Consider the following 17,806-nt stretch of genomic DNA (forward strand, 5'->3'; position numbering starts at 1 on the left):
GGGGTGGGGTGGGTGTGGGTGGGAGGAATAATTGATTGCTTTTCAGTAAAGCCAGTAAAAACCAGCAGTAAGCATATATGAATTATGTCAAAACTATAAAGCGTGTGGGTCAGAGCGAGACCTTATTAAAGATATCCATAAATAAACAAACGAATATCAAAAAAATGAAGTGTTGCACTGAATCAAGAGGCAGGGATATAACCGAGAAAAAGAAAAAGATTCATTTAAACTCTTGGGGCCAATCCTGGAGTCCTGATGCTTGTAAAACGCCCATAAGAGTTTTATTTGCATTAGGACTGGAGGATTGGGCCCTACATGGATGTCTATTAATGTTCTTTCATTTATTAATTTTCAATACTGATAGATTCTACAACTTATTGCCATGGAATACTGTTGAGACCAATAATTTAGTGAGATTCAAAGAGGAATTGGACTACTATATGGATAACAAGAATACCCAAAGTTATATTAGTCAGTGTTAAAAAAAATAAGTGCAGAAGAACAGACTTAACATCTCATGTTTCACACTGTAAGCCAATTTCTAACTATTAGAGATTATAATGAGACTTTTCATTATAAGAAATATCTCATATCTGCCTGCTATGGGGTTTCTTGCACCTACCTGCCTATCTCTGTAGTATCTGGTGCTGTCCACTGTCAGAGATGAGAAACTGGGCTAGATGGACCATAGGTCTAATCTAGTATGGTAATTCCTATGTAAGTCTGTTTGTTAGCCTAGGACATAAGGAAGATTTTAGCCTCTTGGTTGGGCAGAGACAGGATACATTATTTTTTAAAAGTTCATTAGCTATAAAAAAAATGTATGGATATCGGGGATAGAAAAATAGTTACAACTAATATCTATGCATGATATCTACCTGGCTTGATATGGTCTGTTGCTGTTTTATTTAAGTGTGGGTTACAAGCTGATTAGTGACTGGGCTATGAACATATTTGTGCAGGGGATAATTGACATATGTAGGCATCATTTGGTCGTATGCTGTATGTTACTAAAAATCTTAACACAGATTTAATAGGAAATAATCTAAAGCCTCATTCTGCCACCTTTATTCAGATAAAGTAGTACCTTGCCTCACAAGGAGCTCACGGACTTCAAATTAAGGTTGGCAGAATCAGGTCCTTAAGGTGAAATTCACCTCTTTGCAGTCTGCCAGAATAAGGCCCATGAAATATACAGGTCTTAAAATTGGATTTAAGTGGTGCATAAATTTTGGGGTGACTTTCTGAATTTCACACTTAGTAGCAGAACTAGTAAGAATGAATGATTATTCAGGGATGGAATCCCTAGCTTCTGAGTGCCAGAAGCTGGGAATGGGCGACAGGGGATGGATTACTTGATCATTACCTGTTCTGTTTATTCCCTCTGGGACACCTGGCAATGGCCACTGTTGGAAGACAGGATACTGGGCTGGCTGGACCTTTGGTCTGACCCAGTATGGCCGTTCCTATGTTCAATAATATTTGAAGACCAAATGTGGCATTCAGGGAAAACTGAATCTGATTATAGTCTCTTCATCTTCACTTTTTAAAATATTTTAAACTAATAAATTAGTATTCTGACTGGCTCTTCACATGCAAACATCAGATTTGCAGGTGCAATTGCAGCAATAATATATGTAAATTAGGCATACAGTTACACAAACATTTTTGAATATGCAATTGAACATTTTTAGGCCCTAAATATCTTGCTGCTGGAGGGGGACTTTCTCTTCTGTCCCCTCTGACGGAGCTAAGCTTGATATATAAGGGTTTTTAAAAACAGAAAAGCAAAGCAGTTTACAATCATTCATAACACTGAATCAGCGTTGAAATTGTTCAATTGTCCATTTGTTCAATTGTCCATTTGTTCAATTGTCCATTTTATACAGACAGAACAAAAAGTTTGATTCAATAACTATTCTATTTCCCTTAGTACACGAGCAGGAAGAACAGAATACACAATGTAGTGCAGGGCATGTGTCCCCTCCCCCACCTCCCTAAAGAACCTATTTTATTGACAAAAGAAAAAAAACCAAGCCCAATTGTCTTCTAAGATTCCCTTTTTATGAGAGGAGAGCAGAATCCGCAAATGCAAGTAGCAGCCAGAAGCTGTGTACAAACCTTTTCTGCTATTTACCCATAGGGTCAATATAACAGTGTTATGTGAAAGACTCAATTTGCTAATGCCCTATTTTAAATTACATAAAATCTGATCTGTTAATGAATTTTCTCCATGGCTTTGCTATCTAGGTGGTGATTAGATTCTAAGTTATTTCTGTGAACAGATGATAAAGCATCATGGCTTAGGTTTTTTGGTTTTCAGAGTGCCTTAATTTTTGCAGGTTAATACGACAATTATAAGTCACTAAGCCTCCTGAAATGTAGTTTGCTTTGTCTGGAAGATTTTACAGAAAGTGAGTATACCATAATATACTGAAATATGTAAAGATTTTAAAATGTCCAAAACTGTTCTGTACTTAAATAAAAGATTAATTACTTATGCACAAATCTGACAGTGTTTATTTATAAGTAAAAAAAGCAGCATGTATGGGAAAAACAGAGAAGTAGTTATATCACTTTTCACAATCTGGCCCTATAATTAAGTCTGCCTTTTTTATGAGAGGAAAGCAGACTCTATAATTAAGACAATTAACAAGCCTTAAAGTGGTGTATATTGTACATACAGACCCCTTCTGCCATGAATACTGAATATACAGAATAATTTATGAGAGAAAAAACCAACTTATTGCTGTGGGGGGACATAGCATTTTAATTTTAGAGGTTCCTGTGACAGTGTAGATGAAATGCCTTCATTTATTTAACGTGAATTTACGTTGTTTCACAATTTTAATTTTAGTTAAAATGTTCAGTATTATTAGAGTTCATGCATATTCCTGGTGTTTCCCATTAATGGGATTCTTGACTGGAGTCCAGAGCAAGCTGAGGTATAAAAGTATGCATCCGTGTAATATGAAAATGGCTAATGCAAGATGGCTGGCACATTTTAGAGCCATCTGTTATTGATTTGCTTTCATTTGATTTTTTTTTTTTGGCTATTTTTATTTTGTTTTTGTGGAGTTTGTGTACTGAATTTTAACTGGTGATTTAAGCCTGTATTTAAACCACAGTAGCCATAAAAGGTGCTTTGGATACCTAAGAAAGGGAGCTTTTATGCCCCCAATGGATGCAGACTGTACATCAGGCTGGTACTCTATTCACTGCTCTGCTTCAAAAGGAATAGCTCTGGACAAGCCAGAGGATTTAGGACTTAAGGGTTTATCCTTATTGTCATCTTACTGGTTTTTGGATTTAGTGTGTGGGTGCTGGGTGATATTGGTGGCCTGTGATATACAAAGGATTGCCCACTTTCTAATCACACAAAACCGAACACCCCTCCCTCAAGACCCCGCCCCTGCCCCATCCCTTCTCTGAGGCCCCACCCCCACTCACTCCATCCCCTCCTCCCTCTGTTGCTCGCTCTCCCCCACCCTCACTCATTTTCACTGGGCTGGGGCAGAGGGTTGCGGTGTGCACTTTGGGATGGGACCAGAAATTAGGGGTTCAGAGTGCGGAAGGGGGCTCTGGGCTGGTGCAGGGAATTGGGGTGTGGCTGGGGGTGTGGGCGGGGCTGTGGCCGAGGGATTTGGTGTGCAGGACGGGGTCCTGGGCTGGCGCTAAGGGGCTTGGCGTGCGGGAGGAGGTTCCAAGCTCTGGCTGGGTGTGTGGGCTCTGGGGTGGGCCAGGGATGAGGTGTTTGGGGTGAAGGAGGGAGCTCAGGGCTGGGGAAGGGGTGCGGGCTCCAGGAGAGGGCTCAGGGCTGGGGAAGGGGTGTGAGGTGCAGGCTCTGGGAGGGAGTTAGGGTACAGGAAGGGGTTCCAACCTGGGTCAGGGGGTTGTGGTGCTGGAGGGGGTTCAGGGTGTGGTCCAGGCAGCGCTTATCTCAGGTGGCTCCTGGTTGGCAGCACAGCAGGGCTAAGGCAGGCTCCCTGCCTGCCCTAGCTCTGCATGGCTCCCAGCAGTGACCGGCCTGTACGGCTCCTAGGCGCAGGGGCCCATGGGCTCCCCGCGCTGCCTGTGCCCACAGGTGCCACCCTTGCAGCTCCCATTGGCCATGGTTCCCGGCCCATGGGAGCTGCAGGGCTGGCACTGGGACAGTGTGCAGAGCTTCCCTGATTGCCCCTCGGCCTAGGGGACACAGGGACATGCCGGCAGCTTCTAGGAGCCATGCGAAGCCAGGACAGGGAGCCTGCCTTAGCCCCACTGCATGTCCGACTTTTAACGGCCCGGTCAGAGCCGCCAGGGACCCCTATGACTATTACACTGACAGTAATTTCTCATCCCATTGCTCTAATCAGGGTAAAGATGGGATTTAAATTACTGATTTTAATCATGATTTAAAACAGCAAGCAAGAAACCCCTTGATTTAAGTCATCGATTTTAATCATGTTTTGCATTTGTACTTTATTTTCCTAAAGAAAAGTTGATTCTCATTGCTTGGTAACCGCTAAAATATGTTGATTTGCAGCTAAATACAGCCTTTACGCTAAATTTGGTGCTTTTTTTTTTTCTTGCTCACTGGGAGGATACACAATGCTTAAATAAATGTGTATAGGTAACTGTATGACTTACTTATATTTAGATTCTTGATTTTTACATTTTTATTATGTTACAAAATGGTGAATGATACATTTCTTTTTATTAGATAACTTAAAAAAAACATGATTTGCTTGAATGGAAATTCAAATTAACTTAAAAATGCACAAAACCAGCACTTTAAATATTTTATCAAATTAAACATGCTTGATACACAAGAAAAAAGTTAACAAGTTTATTAAAGCATGTTTTACATTTAAAATTGATTAATAAAAACAAATTTAGAGTTGCCAATTTTGATTGGATATATTCCTGGAGATTTCATCACGACAAATCTTTAATTCCTGGAGACTCCAGGAGAATTCTGGAGGACTGACAACCCAAAATGAATTAACTATAGCTAGTGAATTTAAGTGATTGTTTCTGGTCATCATGTCCTTCAAAATTTTAGAATTAGTAGATCTTATCCTCTCGCATCTAGTTTTCTTTCTTATTTTATTCTTGGAAGAGTGGAAACAAATTTCCTGCTTTTTCAACTCTCAATTGATTTCTTAACTTTGAATGAACTATGGGGTAGTCATTGAACTGAACTAGTTGAGTAAATTAAACGAAGAAAATATTCTGTCTGCAAAGGTTACTTGCTGTCAAAAGCTGCTTTAGCACTTCAACAAACTCTGGTTCCAGGTGCTCAGTCAGTGATTTCCACCAGTCCAATGGTTTAACTTTCTTTAAAACTTGGTAGCAAACATGTACTACTTAGTATTATTTTTTGTGTTTAATTTAAATGGTTTTAAATAGATTATACTAAACTTAGGGTTTAACACAGGTTGTAAATTTCAAATTTAAAATAGGCACATTTTAAAAAAAATAAACCTGTATTTAATTTGGATTTTAAAAATGCTTTTATTTATTTTCAAGAATTATCGATTTTTATCCATTTTAGCTCTAACAAGCACTGAATTTAGAATCCTCTCTTGCAATTGCACAGATGGAACAGTCTCCCTATGCTCTTTCCTTTCTAGTACACCCAACGATCTGGTGGGTAGGTGTTTGTTCACACTTTAAAAAGCCTCAAGTCTTCCTTCTAAATTACTTCAAAATCCATTGTAATGGAACAGTTGCCTAATGCATTAGCTTACATCTTCAGAGTTAATATACAACCTAGACTGGACCCCATAACTGAAATCTGGTCTCAATCTATTTGCCAGTGGATGCTTGTCACATCTCCGAATCACCACAAGTTGGCTACATAGTTGTCCTTGCTTAGCAGAGGCACAGAACTAGGAAAGCAAAGGCATTACAGGCTAGCAAAATAGTATTGGCAAGTGTATGCGTGTTGAAGCTCGGAACAGCACCTCCTCGATTTTGCCAGCCCAGTACTACTAACCCTTCACTTATAATGAACACTGAAAGTGAGCAAATATTTACCAGAAAAATATCCTCTTTGGTTTGTATGAAATCATTATTATTTTAAACCTTGTTTCTCTGAACTTACACATTTACTTGCCAAAGCAATATTAAAACATTTCATCACGGACAGCTCCTTCTTCCACTCATCTCCCCTAATCACATCACACTTCTTTTGGTCACAGACTCTGCCAGCAAGGGATGAAATTATTTGATTTTGCTCACTTTGATGCTGCATCACAGCTAGGCTCTTTGCCCTTACTGTCAGCTTGACACTAGCAATGGAACTCCCCTGAGGGTTATGGCAGTGGCTGTCTATAACCCTTCTGTGTCACACATTAATAGTTTAGATGCTTCCTTTCAGGAGCATTTAGCTAATACTGTCCACAGGTTCCCACAGTTAACAAAGAAACTCAGTGCTGAAGGTAGAACATTTGCAGGCTTGAGCAGTGCTGGAGGGCATCTGGGCTCATTACTCATTTCACCGTCTGGAAGCAGTATATTTATTGTTATGAGGCTTTACCTCTGCCAGGGCATCTTATTTGAGAGATTATCAATACAGTCATTGTAGGCCAGCTGCTCTGTTAATTGACTATGTGCCAAACCCATGTACTGTAATTGCATTGACTGAGCAAAATCAGCTTGTTGATTAAATGTGATTGTTTTTGGTTTTAACTAATAGAACTGAATTAATTAGAGGCCATTGGCATTCTGTTGTTTTTCCTGTTGCATTAGCAGCCACTCTCTATTAAAGTTTAATAAGGTAATAAATTAATAGCAATGCACATAAAAAGTAATAATCTACAGGCTAACCAGGGTTCTTCCTCACAGTTCTGTAAGCACAGCTAAGGTGTGATCTGTAACCTGTCTGCTATACCACTTGCAGACTTTTCCTGCATAGAGTTTAAAACATCTGACAAAAGTTGTGTGGTTCGGGATATTAAAAAGGGCCATCAAACACTAAAAAGTTTTATCACAAAATTCACTTTAGTAGTTTGTCAGCTAAAACCTGCCTGAAGATGAAAGACTTGTCCTTGAGGATCCTCATCTTGTAGCAGTCCCAGAAAGAATTATAAAATGAAGAGAGTTTTTTCTAGATTGTTGGCTCAACACAACACACAAATCCCTTGCAATTATTATGCATATAGTGTGACCATGCTAACCTGCTTATGTGCGAACCAGAATTTGCTCACAAAATTTGTCATCCTGTAAGGACACTCCAAAATGTAGATTCTAGAGGGCAAATTCACCACTGACCTAAGTGGTCACAACCACAATGATTTAAATGGAGCTACCTGTGGTCAACTTGCCTTTAGAAATATGCAAACAACTATTGTATCCCCCATATGTTGGTTTAATTCCCTCCAGATGTCCAGCATGCACCATTTTGTTAAGGGAGATAAAGTATTTAGTGCATGTACTGACACTGGAATAAAGTCCACAGAAAGATTCAGGTTCACTGTCAAGAGAACATAAGGTGACAGAATCCCTCAAGAAGTCGGACTCTTTTGGAAGGTCCAATCTTATGCAAAGTAAAACATCCAGGGCCCCTCTCCTCTCCATCCAGGACTTCCCAACTCCCTGGACTGCCTACTAACTGCCTAAGCTATGGCTCTTCCAGCCTTACTTTGGGAGTCTACTCAAATTCTGACAAGCTCCTCTCTCCGGGGACCAAAAAACAGGGCACAAGAGCAGCTTTCTAAATAGGAAGGGAATTTGGGATTCCAAACTCTGCAACTGATGGTGGGATCAGATGGATTAAGGACTGGTTTACTATGTTCTGACTGGTGGGTTTGTGTATAGGCATGGTGCCTCTGGAAGAGCAGAGCCCAATGTGGTCCTTTACGTAGAAAAGGCCTAAAGCCCTCCTCTTAGGGGCCTTCCTTGTCCCCTAGATGTTAGTCTTCCCCCCCTCCTTGTCAGTGACTGAAATCTTCCTCCCGCTCCCTAAGTGACTGAATTGGAGGGGAACCAAATTGGGGTTTATAACATTAGGGTCTAACTAAGGTATCGGGGGATGGGAAGTTACATGCCCTGGCTACACTCATGAGCTATGAAACATCATTCCTCGTTTCATTTTACACTAAAGAAACAAACAAACAAAAATTAAAAATCAGCAGCAGCAGCTTGCCCAGCTAATGGTCCCCAAAGTGTGGGCACCCTTGTACTGTATGCTACTGCACCTGCACATGTCTGAATTTATGTTTTATTGAAAAATATATGCCAAAGATCAGTCAGTCAATCTCAGATCCCCAATTCCAATCTTTTGATGTTCATCAAGGAAATTTTCTCCTACCACATCTTACCTATAGGGCTCTAGCTTGTATTCTTTAGATTTCTTTGAAGTTCTGATCTTATTCTTCTTGCTACTATTTTCCATGCCAGCTCAAAGACGAAAGTGATGGACTGCATCCAAACACAGATTTTCTGCACAGTACAATGTAATGTACTGCCAGAGCTACTTGGCCAGCTAGCATGGGCCAGATTTTGATCTCACTTTAATAAATGAAGAGAAATCACACCAATTTCTGTGGAACTACTCCAGAGTTAATTTGATGTAGCAGAGGAGATTTTATTCTTAGGTGTATGTGGGGTGGGGGGAGGTTTAAAATTGCTGCAGAGACAATTTATCAGCTATGACAAAAATATCAGAATGCTGAATTTCAACAGATGGATAATTGCTGAGCTTTCCTTCTTTTTTAACATGAAAGAGTGTGGGTGCGTGTAAAATTATTTAGCAAACAAAAGCTCCCTCTGGTGGCAAGATCAAGGGAAGGTTGACAACGACTATTTAAATGAAAATCAAAGAGCAAGAGTTCACAGTATTTTCTGATTCAATTTTTCCCCACAAATCAGTTTCAAGACTACAGACAGAGGAAATGTCACCCCTTTAGTGACAAGAGAAGAGGAAAGATAGGGAGAAAAGAGAAACATGATAGCAAAGGAAAGATAAGAGCCCATCACCATGAGGCAATAGAATTCAAATAGTTTTAATAAAGTCAGTATGAGGAAGTCTTCCAAATCGCTATCACACAGATATGGCTTACATTAATCAATCACCCATTGCAGAAATCCAAGAAAAAAAAAGACCATCCTCACCCCTTTGTGGAGCATTTCTTAATTAGAGTGACAGTGGGCAGCTTTTCCTCAAGCTGAGTCCTCTGGCTCAGACCCAGAAAAGCGGGGGATACACCGCCCACTGTTTAGGAGGGATGATATTTTGGCCCTTATTTTATCTTGTCTTTTGGGATCTCTTTTCTTGTCATGATGGAACTAATGGCTGGGAGCTTAGGGGTTTGTCTGTGGATATCCCAGGGGATGAATTACAGCTTTTCCTTAGGATGCCTGTCCCACAACACTCGTTTCTGTTGGCTTGAGAACCTAAACAGGGGAATCCAGAGGATGTTCTAACCGATAGCAGGTAGTAGCTCAGCTGAACATGGTCTACCAAGTTTAGAGGGTGCAGGCAGGGCCAGGAGGTTGATGTGAGTGGTTATGTCTGAAGGTTCTCTGGTATGAATGATTATCCCTTGACCTGGGAAGCAAATGTCAAAGGCAAGGTCTGTAATCAGGAACACTGGCTGCCAAAATGGCCGTGGGCAGCTTTCAGCCTTGTGAAGCGAGAGGAAAAGGAAGCTTCTTTGCATGTCCAAGGGAGACTTATCTGAAACAATCCCAGACTAGCTTGAGACCCTATTAATGTGCCTGGCTGCAGGCTGAGTATGAGGCAGAAGTCTTCTTTGATGCTTGTTAGCAAGAGGGGGAAACCTCTGCCCTCCTCTTCTTTTGGGGCTCATCTGCCATTCCTACACACCTTGTGGTGTGGCACAGGCTGCAGCCACTACAATACTGTAGTGAAAAGGAGCATAATTTTTAGTGTTTTAAATTAACAATTCCAGCATCCAGCAAAAGGCAGTGATTGGGGAAAATTCTCTGGAGCACCACCTGCCACCTAAATGGTCCTAGAAATGTCACAGATGACAGACCATAACAACCTTAGACAAGGAGTCTTCTAAATTCGTAGCTGGTAGCATTCATGTCTGTGAATTAAACCAGCCTTCTGTAGATAGAGAGCAAATCATCTTCCGAATCCCTGACCTTCTGAAAGAACCATCTCATTGCATCCTCTCCGTCATCTTTTGCCATCCATTGAAATGAAGAATGCAACAAACTGTGGGGCTGAAAACCAAGCTGTGCTACTATTTGAAAAGATAGCTGTCTGCCCTTATTAAAGTTTATTGTGTTTTGTGCTGATGGGAAAAAGGATTTTATTTTATGTCTGCTGCAGGCCTTTTTCCCTCTGGAACTGCAGAGAAGGTCATTAAGGTAGAAAACAGACTTTATGTTTTGGCTTTTTATACACTATAGGTCAAAAATGACTTTCATTAGTCAAGAAAACGTGTGAGGATATATACACGAGTTAACACCGTTATTTGTAATGTTTTCTCAGAAAACACAAAGGGAATAGGTGTGTGAACTAGTAGTCCATTTTTTTTAAATGATAAAGAATATCTGCAGACTTATTTTGTTTTACTTGGAGGGTTAATAGTAAAGATTTTTAAAATAAGTTATGTATTGCTCACAAAGGCTACGAGGTTTGGTGGCAGTTAAGAGCAAGGAGGTAAATCTAATGCTTTAGATACATGGCCCATACTATAAAACAAACTGCAGATTAATATTAGATTGAGAATAAATTTTATTAAAAAGTATTTCAGAAATTCTGCAAACCCAAGAGAGACATGTTAAAGTGCCAGCTCCTGCTCCTGTTGAGATTAGTACCAGAATTGTCATGGGATATAGTCTTGCTCCTGCTGAAGTCCAAGTCACAATGTAACCTTTAGAGTTAAAACAAATAATGCCAATAGGGTGGGGTCGGGGTGGTTTAATAAGCTCATAAAGAATTCATATATGAGCCTCAACTTGCCCTTTAGGGTACAGCTATGAAACACCACTTCTTAACTGGTTAGAGAAATGCTGCCCCTGGCTTGGAGTTTTCCAGAGTGGAACCATCTTACAACATGACTATACACTATATTAAGGGATCAGTACATGGAGCTCTGTATCCAATACAGGACTTTTATTGGATCATCTCGCCAGAAAATGAAACTCTAGAAGTCAAAATTGTTGCTTTGTGACTGAAGGAAGACAGCAAAAAGGCTCTCTGCTCATTTTTGTAAACCAGTAAAGCAATATTTGCTGACAATAGTCTGGAACTGACAGAATTCACTCACTGAATTAAATAATTTTAAGTAAACTGTTTTGGCCCTAGATAAAATTATTGCTAGACAATGCCTAAGTCTCTAGTGGTTTTGACAGACAGTACTCCTCAGAGAGCTTTCATGACAAAAGATTTGAATGCTTGATAGTTGCTGACGTCCTTCAACTTCTAATAAACTGGTTACTACTTTCTCATACCCTATCAGTAAAATTATGAGAATTGTTCTAGCTGCAGAGTTGTGCAGGTGAAAGCAGTGAGAAATCAGGGTTTCTCAAAATCATAGAATATTGTATTTGCCGTGAATTTTACAGGAAACTGGAATGCTCTCCCCTCTTCCCTCCAGCAATGAGAAATTCCTTTCTGATTGGATAAAAGCTATGCAAACTGAGCCTAGGAAGCCCTGTAGACCTAGTACAAAAGAAATATTTGAAAGGGCACCTCTGATGTGTATAGTCACAATACCCCATTATCACCAAGGGGCAATTACCCAGTTCCCTGCTTATTGTTTTAGTCTACCAGCCTGAACCCATTTGGGGCACTAAGGGGTAACCTTAGTTTTTAGTTAACTAGAAAATTTCATTGCTACTGCATTAGGTACATATCTGGCAGTCAGCACCAGGGCGGATGGAGATGCTGTAAGTGGTGCAGTTTTTCTATATCACATAATGTTTAAACATTATTGGGCATACAATAAAAAAAAAAATCACAAAAAGGGCTATAATTCATAGAAACAGGTCCTACCCCCCAATTATAAAACATACATTTTTAATGTATCTACTTGGCTGGAGAATAAGTCTAAAGCACGCATAGTTCAACTGTAATCATCATCTTACTATTACTTATATAACAATAATGACTCTTAGAAAAACAGGGTTGTAGAATGTCATTTGACCATACTGTATGAATAAAATATAACTGTGAACTCTTCTGTACCCCCTACATACAACTATGAACTACTGATTGTCTACACAACACCCCTTCAAGCTATATTTACTCACAGAAATAGTCACAGTAATTCACAGATAGTTGAAACATTTCTACTTCCCCTCAGAATGTATATGTGCTGTGTTTAGTTGCTACACTCATCACTGTCCCAGTTGCATGCATCGGCGCATACCAAATCTTCCCTGCGGCATTGGCGTCTACTTGTTGCATGGGTCTTTCAGAGCCACACTGCACAAAAGGTGAGGATGGCTTCTGGAGCAAATGGCAGCACTATCACGTTAGGAACAAGACGTCCCGTGCTTTCTATCTTTGAGGATGAGGACAGAGGTCAGTGATCATTTTGTAAAAAGTACTCACACGGGGTGATATGGTGTGTTTGTCTTTTATCATCTTTCTGGGTGAATTCATCTGAGACTGTAGTAATTGTCTCTTTTTTTTAACCTACATAGAGGTTGCTGAGACATTTAGTGCACTGGATAAGGTACACCACATGTTGTTATAGGCATGTGTAGGACCATGCAGGTTTCCAACCTGCACAACATTTTCAAAAGACGAACCTAGGAACTTAAATTCATAACTCTGCTAGATACCAAAAAAAAAAATCATGGATTGAATAAAGATACTGGATTTATGACTCATTACAACAATCTGTAACATATGAACCCTCTTTTATCCTACAACTGTAGAGGAGTTAACTGCCAACTTCACCTTGAATAGTTTCTTGCAACATGTATTATCCCTTTATCTGTCCTGCCCTTGTACTTAGTTGTGACACTTTGGGCTTGTCTAATCTTGAAACTCTACTGTGGGACAGCTGCAGCACTTAGTCAGCGTAGCTAATCCACCTTCCCAAGGGGTGATAGCAAGATCAATGGAAAAATTCTTCTGGCAACCTAGCACTGTCTACACAGGGGTTAGGGCAGCTTAACTAAATTGCTCAGGGGCGTGAATTTTTCACATCCATGAGCAACACAGCTGGGACAACCTAACTTTTTAGGTTAGACCAGGCCTATGAGTACCTTTCCCAGACCTGAAAAAGAGCTGTGTGTAAGCATCTCTCTTTCAAACAAATGTTGGTCCAATAAAAGCTATTACCTCAGCCACCTTGTTTCTCTACTATACTGGGATCAACACAGCTACAACACTGCACACCTTAATGTATGTACAGTTTACACAGCATTATATAGCTATGAAATAATTTGGGAAGAATGGGGTTAGATCAGTGGTTCTTAAGCTGTGGGCCGGGACCCCAAAGTGGGTCACAACCAGGGCTGGCTTAGACTTGCTGGGGTCGAGGGCCAAAGAAGCCCAAGCCCCACCAACCAGGGCAGAAACCCAAGACTCCGGGCTTTAGCCCTGGGCAGCGGGACTCAGGTTATAGGCCCCTTGCCTGGGGCTGAAGCCCTTGGTCTTCAGCTTTGGCACCTCCAGGACAGCAAAGCTCTAGTCGGCTCAGGCTTCAGTCCCCGCTCTTGGGGTCATGTAATAATTTTTGTTGTCAGAAGTGGTCATGGTGCAATGAAGTTTGAGAACCCCTGGGCTACATAAATTTGAAATTTTATTATTGCTGATACTCCCTTGTATCATTGGAAAATATCCTTTCTATGCTTCTCTGGAACACAGGAAATTGTTTGTTCAGAATACGCATTCAGCTAGATTAAATAATAGACTAAATAAACCTCAGAAGAAATAAACAATAGGAATATTTCCCTTCATAGTTTAACCAGTTTGTATGGTCTGCAGAATACAGTATCTAATGGGACAGATTTTCAAAAGTGTACATTAAAAAAACAAACAAAAAAACAAACCACATTTGTGTGTATCCCTGACTTCTGAGTATACAAACTCCAATGTTTGTGCAATCTCTGACATTTGCACACATGAAAACCAGGGGCTGTATACGTGCACTGAATTTCTACTTTTACACACACACTTCAATACTGAGCACATTATCACAATCTGAAATTCTTCTTCTAAGAATGGAAACAGTGGTACCCCTAATTAGAATTAAAAGGAAAGAGTTGCAACAGAATCTGTGGGACATTTGGTTAAAATAAAGTGTTCCAAGGGTGCAGACAAGTGTAATCACAACATTTTGAAAAATATTAAAAGACTGGGTACTTACAGTTCAAATGTTTATGTAGTGTGGGAATGCTAGAGGATTTCCTTAACAAAAGAAACACTGTTGCTGCAAACTCTGAAAAAGAGAAGAGAATAAAGTTTATACAGAAAACTGAATAGAACCACCCACTTACACTGCTAAAGGTGATAATTATAAAAAATTACAAAATTTGGTAATACTGATTCACACCAGTAGCATGGATAATTTCGAGCCCTGTGTCAGATCTATTATTAGCATTTTCAACTGTTTCATATGTAAGTCTTAATAAACTAAAATGTTATTTATTTCCCACTATAACCTTTTTTAAGACTTGTTTTCTAGTATAATCCCCACTGGTAATGCAAGCTGTGTGAAGGAAATCTTGGTCCATAGGCATAAGAGCCTCCAGAAGTTTAACAGGGTTGGTTGAGTTATTCGTTGCAAATAATTTATCTGATGAATGTAGTCCTTTCTGCTTAAAATTATTTGTGAAATGCAATTTAAAAAACAAAACAAAAACACATTTGTTCATTTGCAGTTAGTTTTGTATTAAGTGTTTTCATGCATGTTTTGTTTGTGGATTGGATCCTATGAGTAGTTGCTCTATATGATATTACAGAAGCATTACCCAGGAATACCTTGCTGCCACCTGGCAGAGGGATACAAAGATTTTTTCAGGGATCCCCTGGGTCAGATATACACATGTTAAGTTCTCACAAGGGAGGCATGTAAGTTTCTACCAAGAGCCAGTGGCCCACTGGTCGTCATAATAGTTGCAAGATGTTTATACAGAAAATTGTTTAAGAGATACATAAAATAAGAGTTCCAAAACTGTTAAAGTAAAGCTTGTCATCTGAATCCATGTGAGCCTCTGAGATAAATCCATCAACTTACAAAACAATGAACATCCCTGGACACAGGCTATGTTTAATGCCTTGGCCAGGTGCAAGCCTGAGAATTTGCAAAGACAAAGGAACCCCAAAGTAAGTCTCTGAACAGACGACCTCCTGGGGGAAGAGACAATAGTCTGTAACTGCTTTAAAAAAAAAAAAAAAAAGAGGAGAGGGAACAAGATTGTATCCCTCACCTAGGAGATAAACTGACAATGTGACTTGTCTCAGGAATAAGGGATCACGGCCTGTCTGGCCAGAAAACACTGGGGGGCAATACTTTATGAGATATGAGAATATACTATAATTAAGTCAAGGCTCCAGAATGCATCTTATGATTTTATTTTATATGTAACCATTTGTTTCCTAATAATCCTAATTGCTCTCACTCAAATCGCTATACATTGTTAAATAGACTTTTACTTGCTTTCACTATAAATGTATCTAAGTGCTGTGTGTTAAATGGAGTGGTGATCTGAGGTATAACTGGTAAGCTCGGGGTTACTGCTTCTTTGGGAGGAGCAAATCTGTGAATGTTGTTAAGAATGTTGCTGAAGAATAGTGTTCAGGCTGCTAAGCTGTTAGAATTACTCAGTGTTTCTGTTCCTGGAGCTCCAGTGTCATTAACACTAGCAGAGAATGCAGCCTGCTAATTCAGCAGACTTCGATGTTACTCATAAACAAAAAACATAGGCACGGTTCAATAACCAAGGCACCCGGCCAGGTTTCTTGCCCTCAAGACACCATCCTAGCGCCCTGGCTCCATGGTTATAGGGTCACTAACGCCTGAGTGCCCGGGGGCAAGGAGTGGCTCAGTCAGCAGCAAGACTTTCTCCTGTCCCCTAGGCCACACAAAGGGTTATGGTGAGGTATCCTGACATTTATAGACTGAGACAAACAACTTACGTATCACCTTACGTGTTTCATGACATCTGCTTGTTACCTCTCCTTGTACCTTGCTCCAAATGTCTTAGGCAAAACATCCCTATCAATCATTTCGGTCAAACCCTCTTATCTGGGGTTAGGTCAGGATGTACCTGGGCTACTCTTTTGGAATGTGTTCACAACATACATACCCAGTATCTGTAGCTTCTTAGGAGTGTATTTTAACAACGATAGCAGTGCCATTGCCAAATTCATGCAGCAGACAGTGAATTTGTAAGCATCTGCTTTAATACATGGCCTGACTTTGGTTAATGGCATGGGCTGACTTTGGTGACTATGGTTCAGGTCTCACACCAGACTCTCTCCCCTACAGTGAATACTGCGAGTGTCCATTGGAACAGAGACTGGACACTCCAGGAAGATGATGGGAGATTGGAGTGTGTCTATTGCTAACCTGGAGAGAGGGAAAGATTGGAGGGGGGGCTGCATAGGCCTAGAGGAAAGTGTTTGTGTTGCCCCTGACTGTTGGAGGTGAAGAGTTGACCTCCCAACAAGCACAGACAAGGCTTTCTCACGCTACAGGCAGGAGGTAACCAGGTGCTTCACAGCCAGTTAGGAAGCCTCACAATAAGTCATACGGTACTGTTATTTTTCCTCTTGGATAACCTAGTCCTTAAAAACCAGAGTTCCTTTTCTAAGTGCAAGGTACGCACAAGTATTCATAATTGTTTGAGGAATCTAATCTGTGAATAATAGAAAGAGCTTTCACAAAATGGGCAGGAGAACCTTTCCAGGACAAGCATTCACTGAATATTTATTCAAAATAATATTCACACCACCTTGTTTTCTGTAAATATTTGTATTACGTGGCAAGAACTTCAACCAGGGATCAGGACCCTTTTGTGCTAGGCACTGTACAAACATGTAATAATATATTTTTTAAAGTTGCTGCCCTCAAAAGCATAAAATTTTAGCGTGACAAGATACCCCACCCCGTGCGGAAATTTTCATAGACTTGTTTAAACTGGGTTTCCAGAGACTAGGAAAGCAAAGAACGGGCTTTTAGCTTAAAAAGGCTGCATTGAAACTGACTTGGGTCCTTTTTTCTAATCCAGCCAATGAACTTGTGAAAAGGTTGGAAAGACTTTGGCCTACTTGGGCCACATATGATGGATACGTTTTATTGTTTAAGTTTTCTCTGTAATGTTTTTACCTTAAGAATAAATGTGCTGGCTTAGAAAGGGCTGTGTGTTAACTTGTAACTGCCAGCAATACACCGTTCATAGCCCTGGGAGAAAAAGCAAAGTACAGGCACTGGCACAAGCTCATGCAGGGAGATGCGCAACCTTAAAACCCTAGTCAGGAGGAGGGAGAGAAATGCAGGATTCTGCCCAAGAGGGGTTACAGCTAGGAGGCGGAAACCTTAAGGAGGTGCCCTTACGGACCAAGAGGGGGAATATAGGTGAAACTGACACTTAGCACATGAGGAGAGACAATAGGTGTAGAGAACAAACAAACAAACAGGAAAGAAAGGACAAAGTAATAGGGAAAAGAGGGAGGCTATTTGCAAGAATATCTGCAAATACTTTTTTGCTGTGTTCAGCAAGCTCTCAATACAAGATGCTAAATGTTCACTGCAGACCTTCTACCTTCTTCCCCCATGAGAATAACCCATATATGGGCCTGGAAATACTATGAGAATTGAGTATCATCCTAATTCTTCTGGCACGTGAGAGAAAACCAATGATTTCCCCCCCCCCCCTTGTC

At 40.4% G+C, this 17,806-nt stretch overlaps 1 protein-coding gene across 2 annotated transcripts in view; it reads right to left on the reverse strand.

Moving 5' to 3' along the window:
- The window catches only part of LOC123349484 (borealin-2-like), a 129,340-nt gene that overhangs the window by 67,724 nt on the left and 43,810 nt on the right, over positions 1–17,806 (reverse strand). For both annotated transcript variants that reach the window (XM_044987625.1, XR_006573564.1), the window contains exon 11: positions 14,289–14,360. In XM_044987625.1, coding sequence (XP_044843560.1) covers positions 14,318–14,360 — 43 coding nt within the window. In that variant the 3' untranslated portion in view covers positions 14,289–14,317. The remainder of the gene's footprint in view (positions 1–14,288; positions 14,361–17,806) is intronic.

Source organism: Mauremys mutica, chromosome 14 (genome assembly GCF_020497125.1).
Source record: "Mauremys mutica isolate MM-2020 ecotype Southern chromosome 14, ASM2049712v1, whole genome shotgun sequence".
Classification (NCBI taxonomy): domain Eukaryota; kingdom Metazoa; phylum Chordata; order Testudines; family Geoemydidae; genus Mauremys; species Mauremys mutica.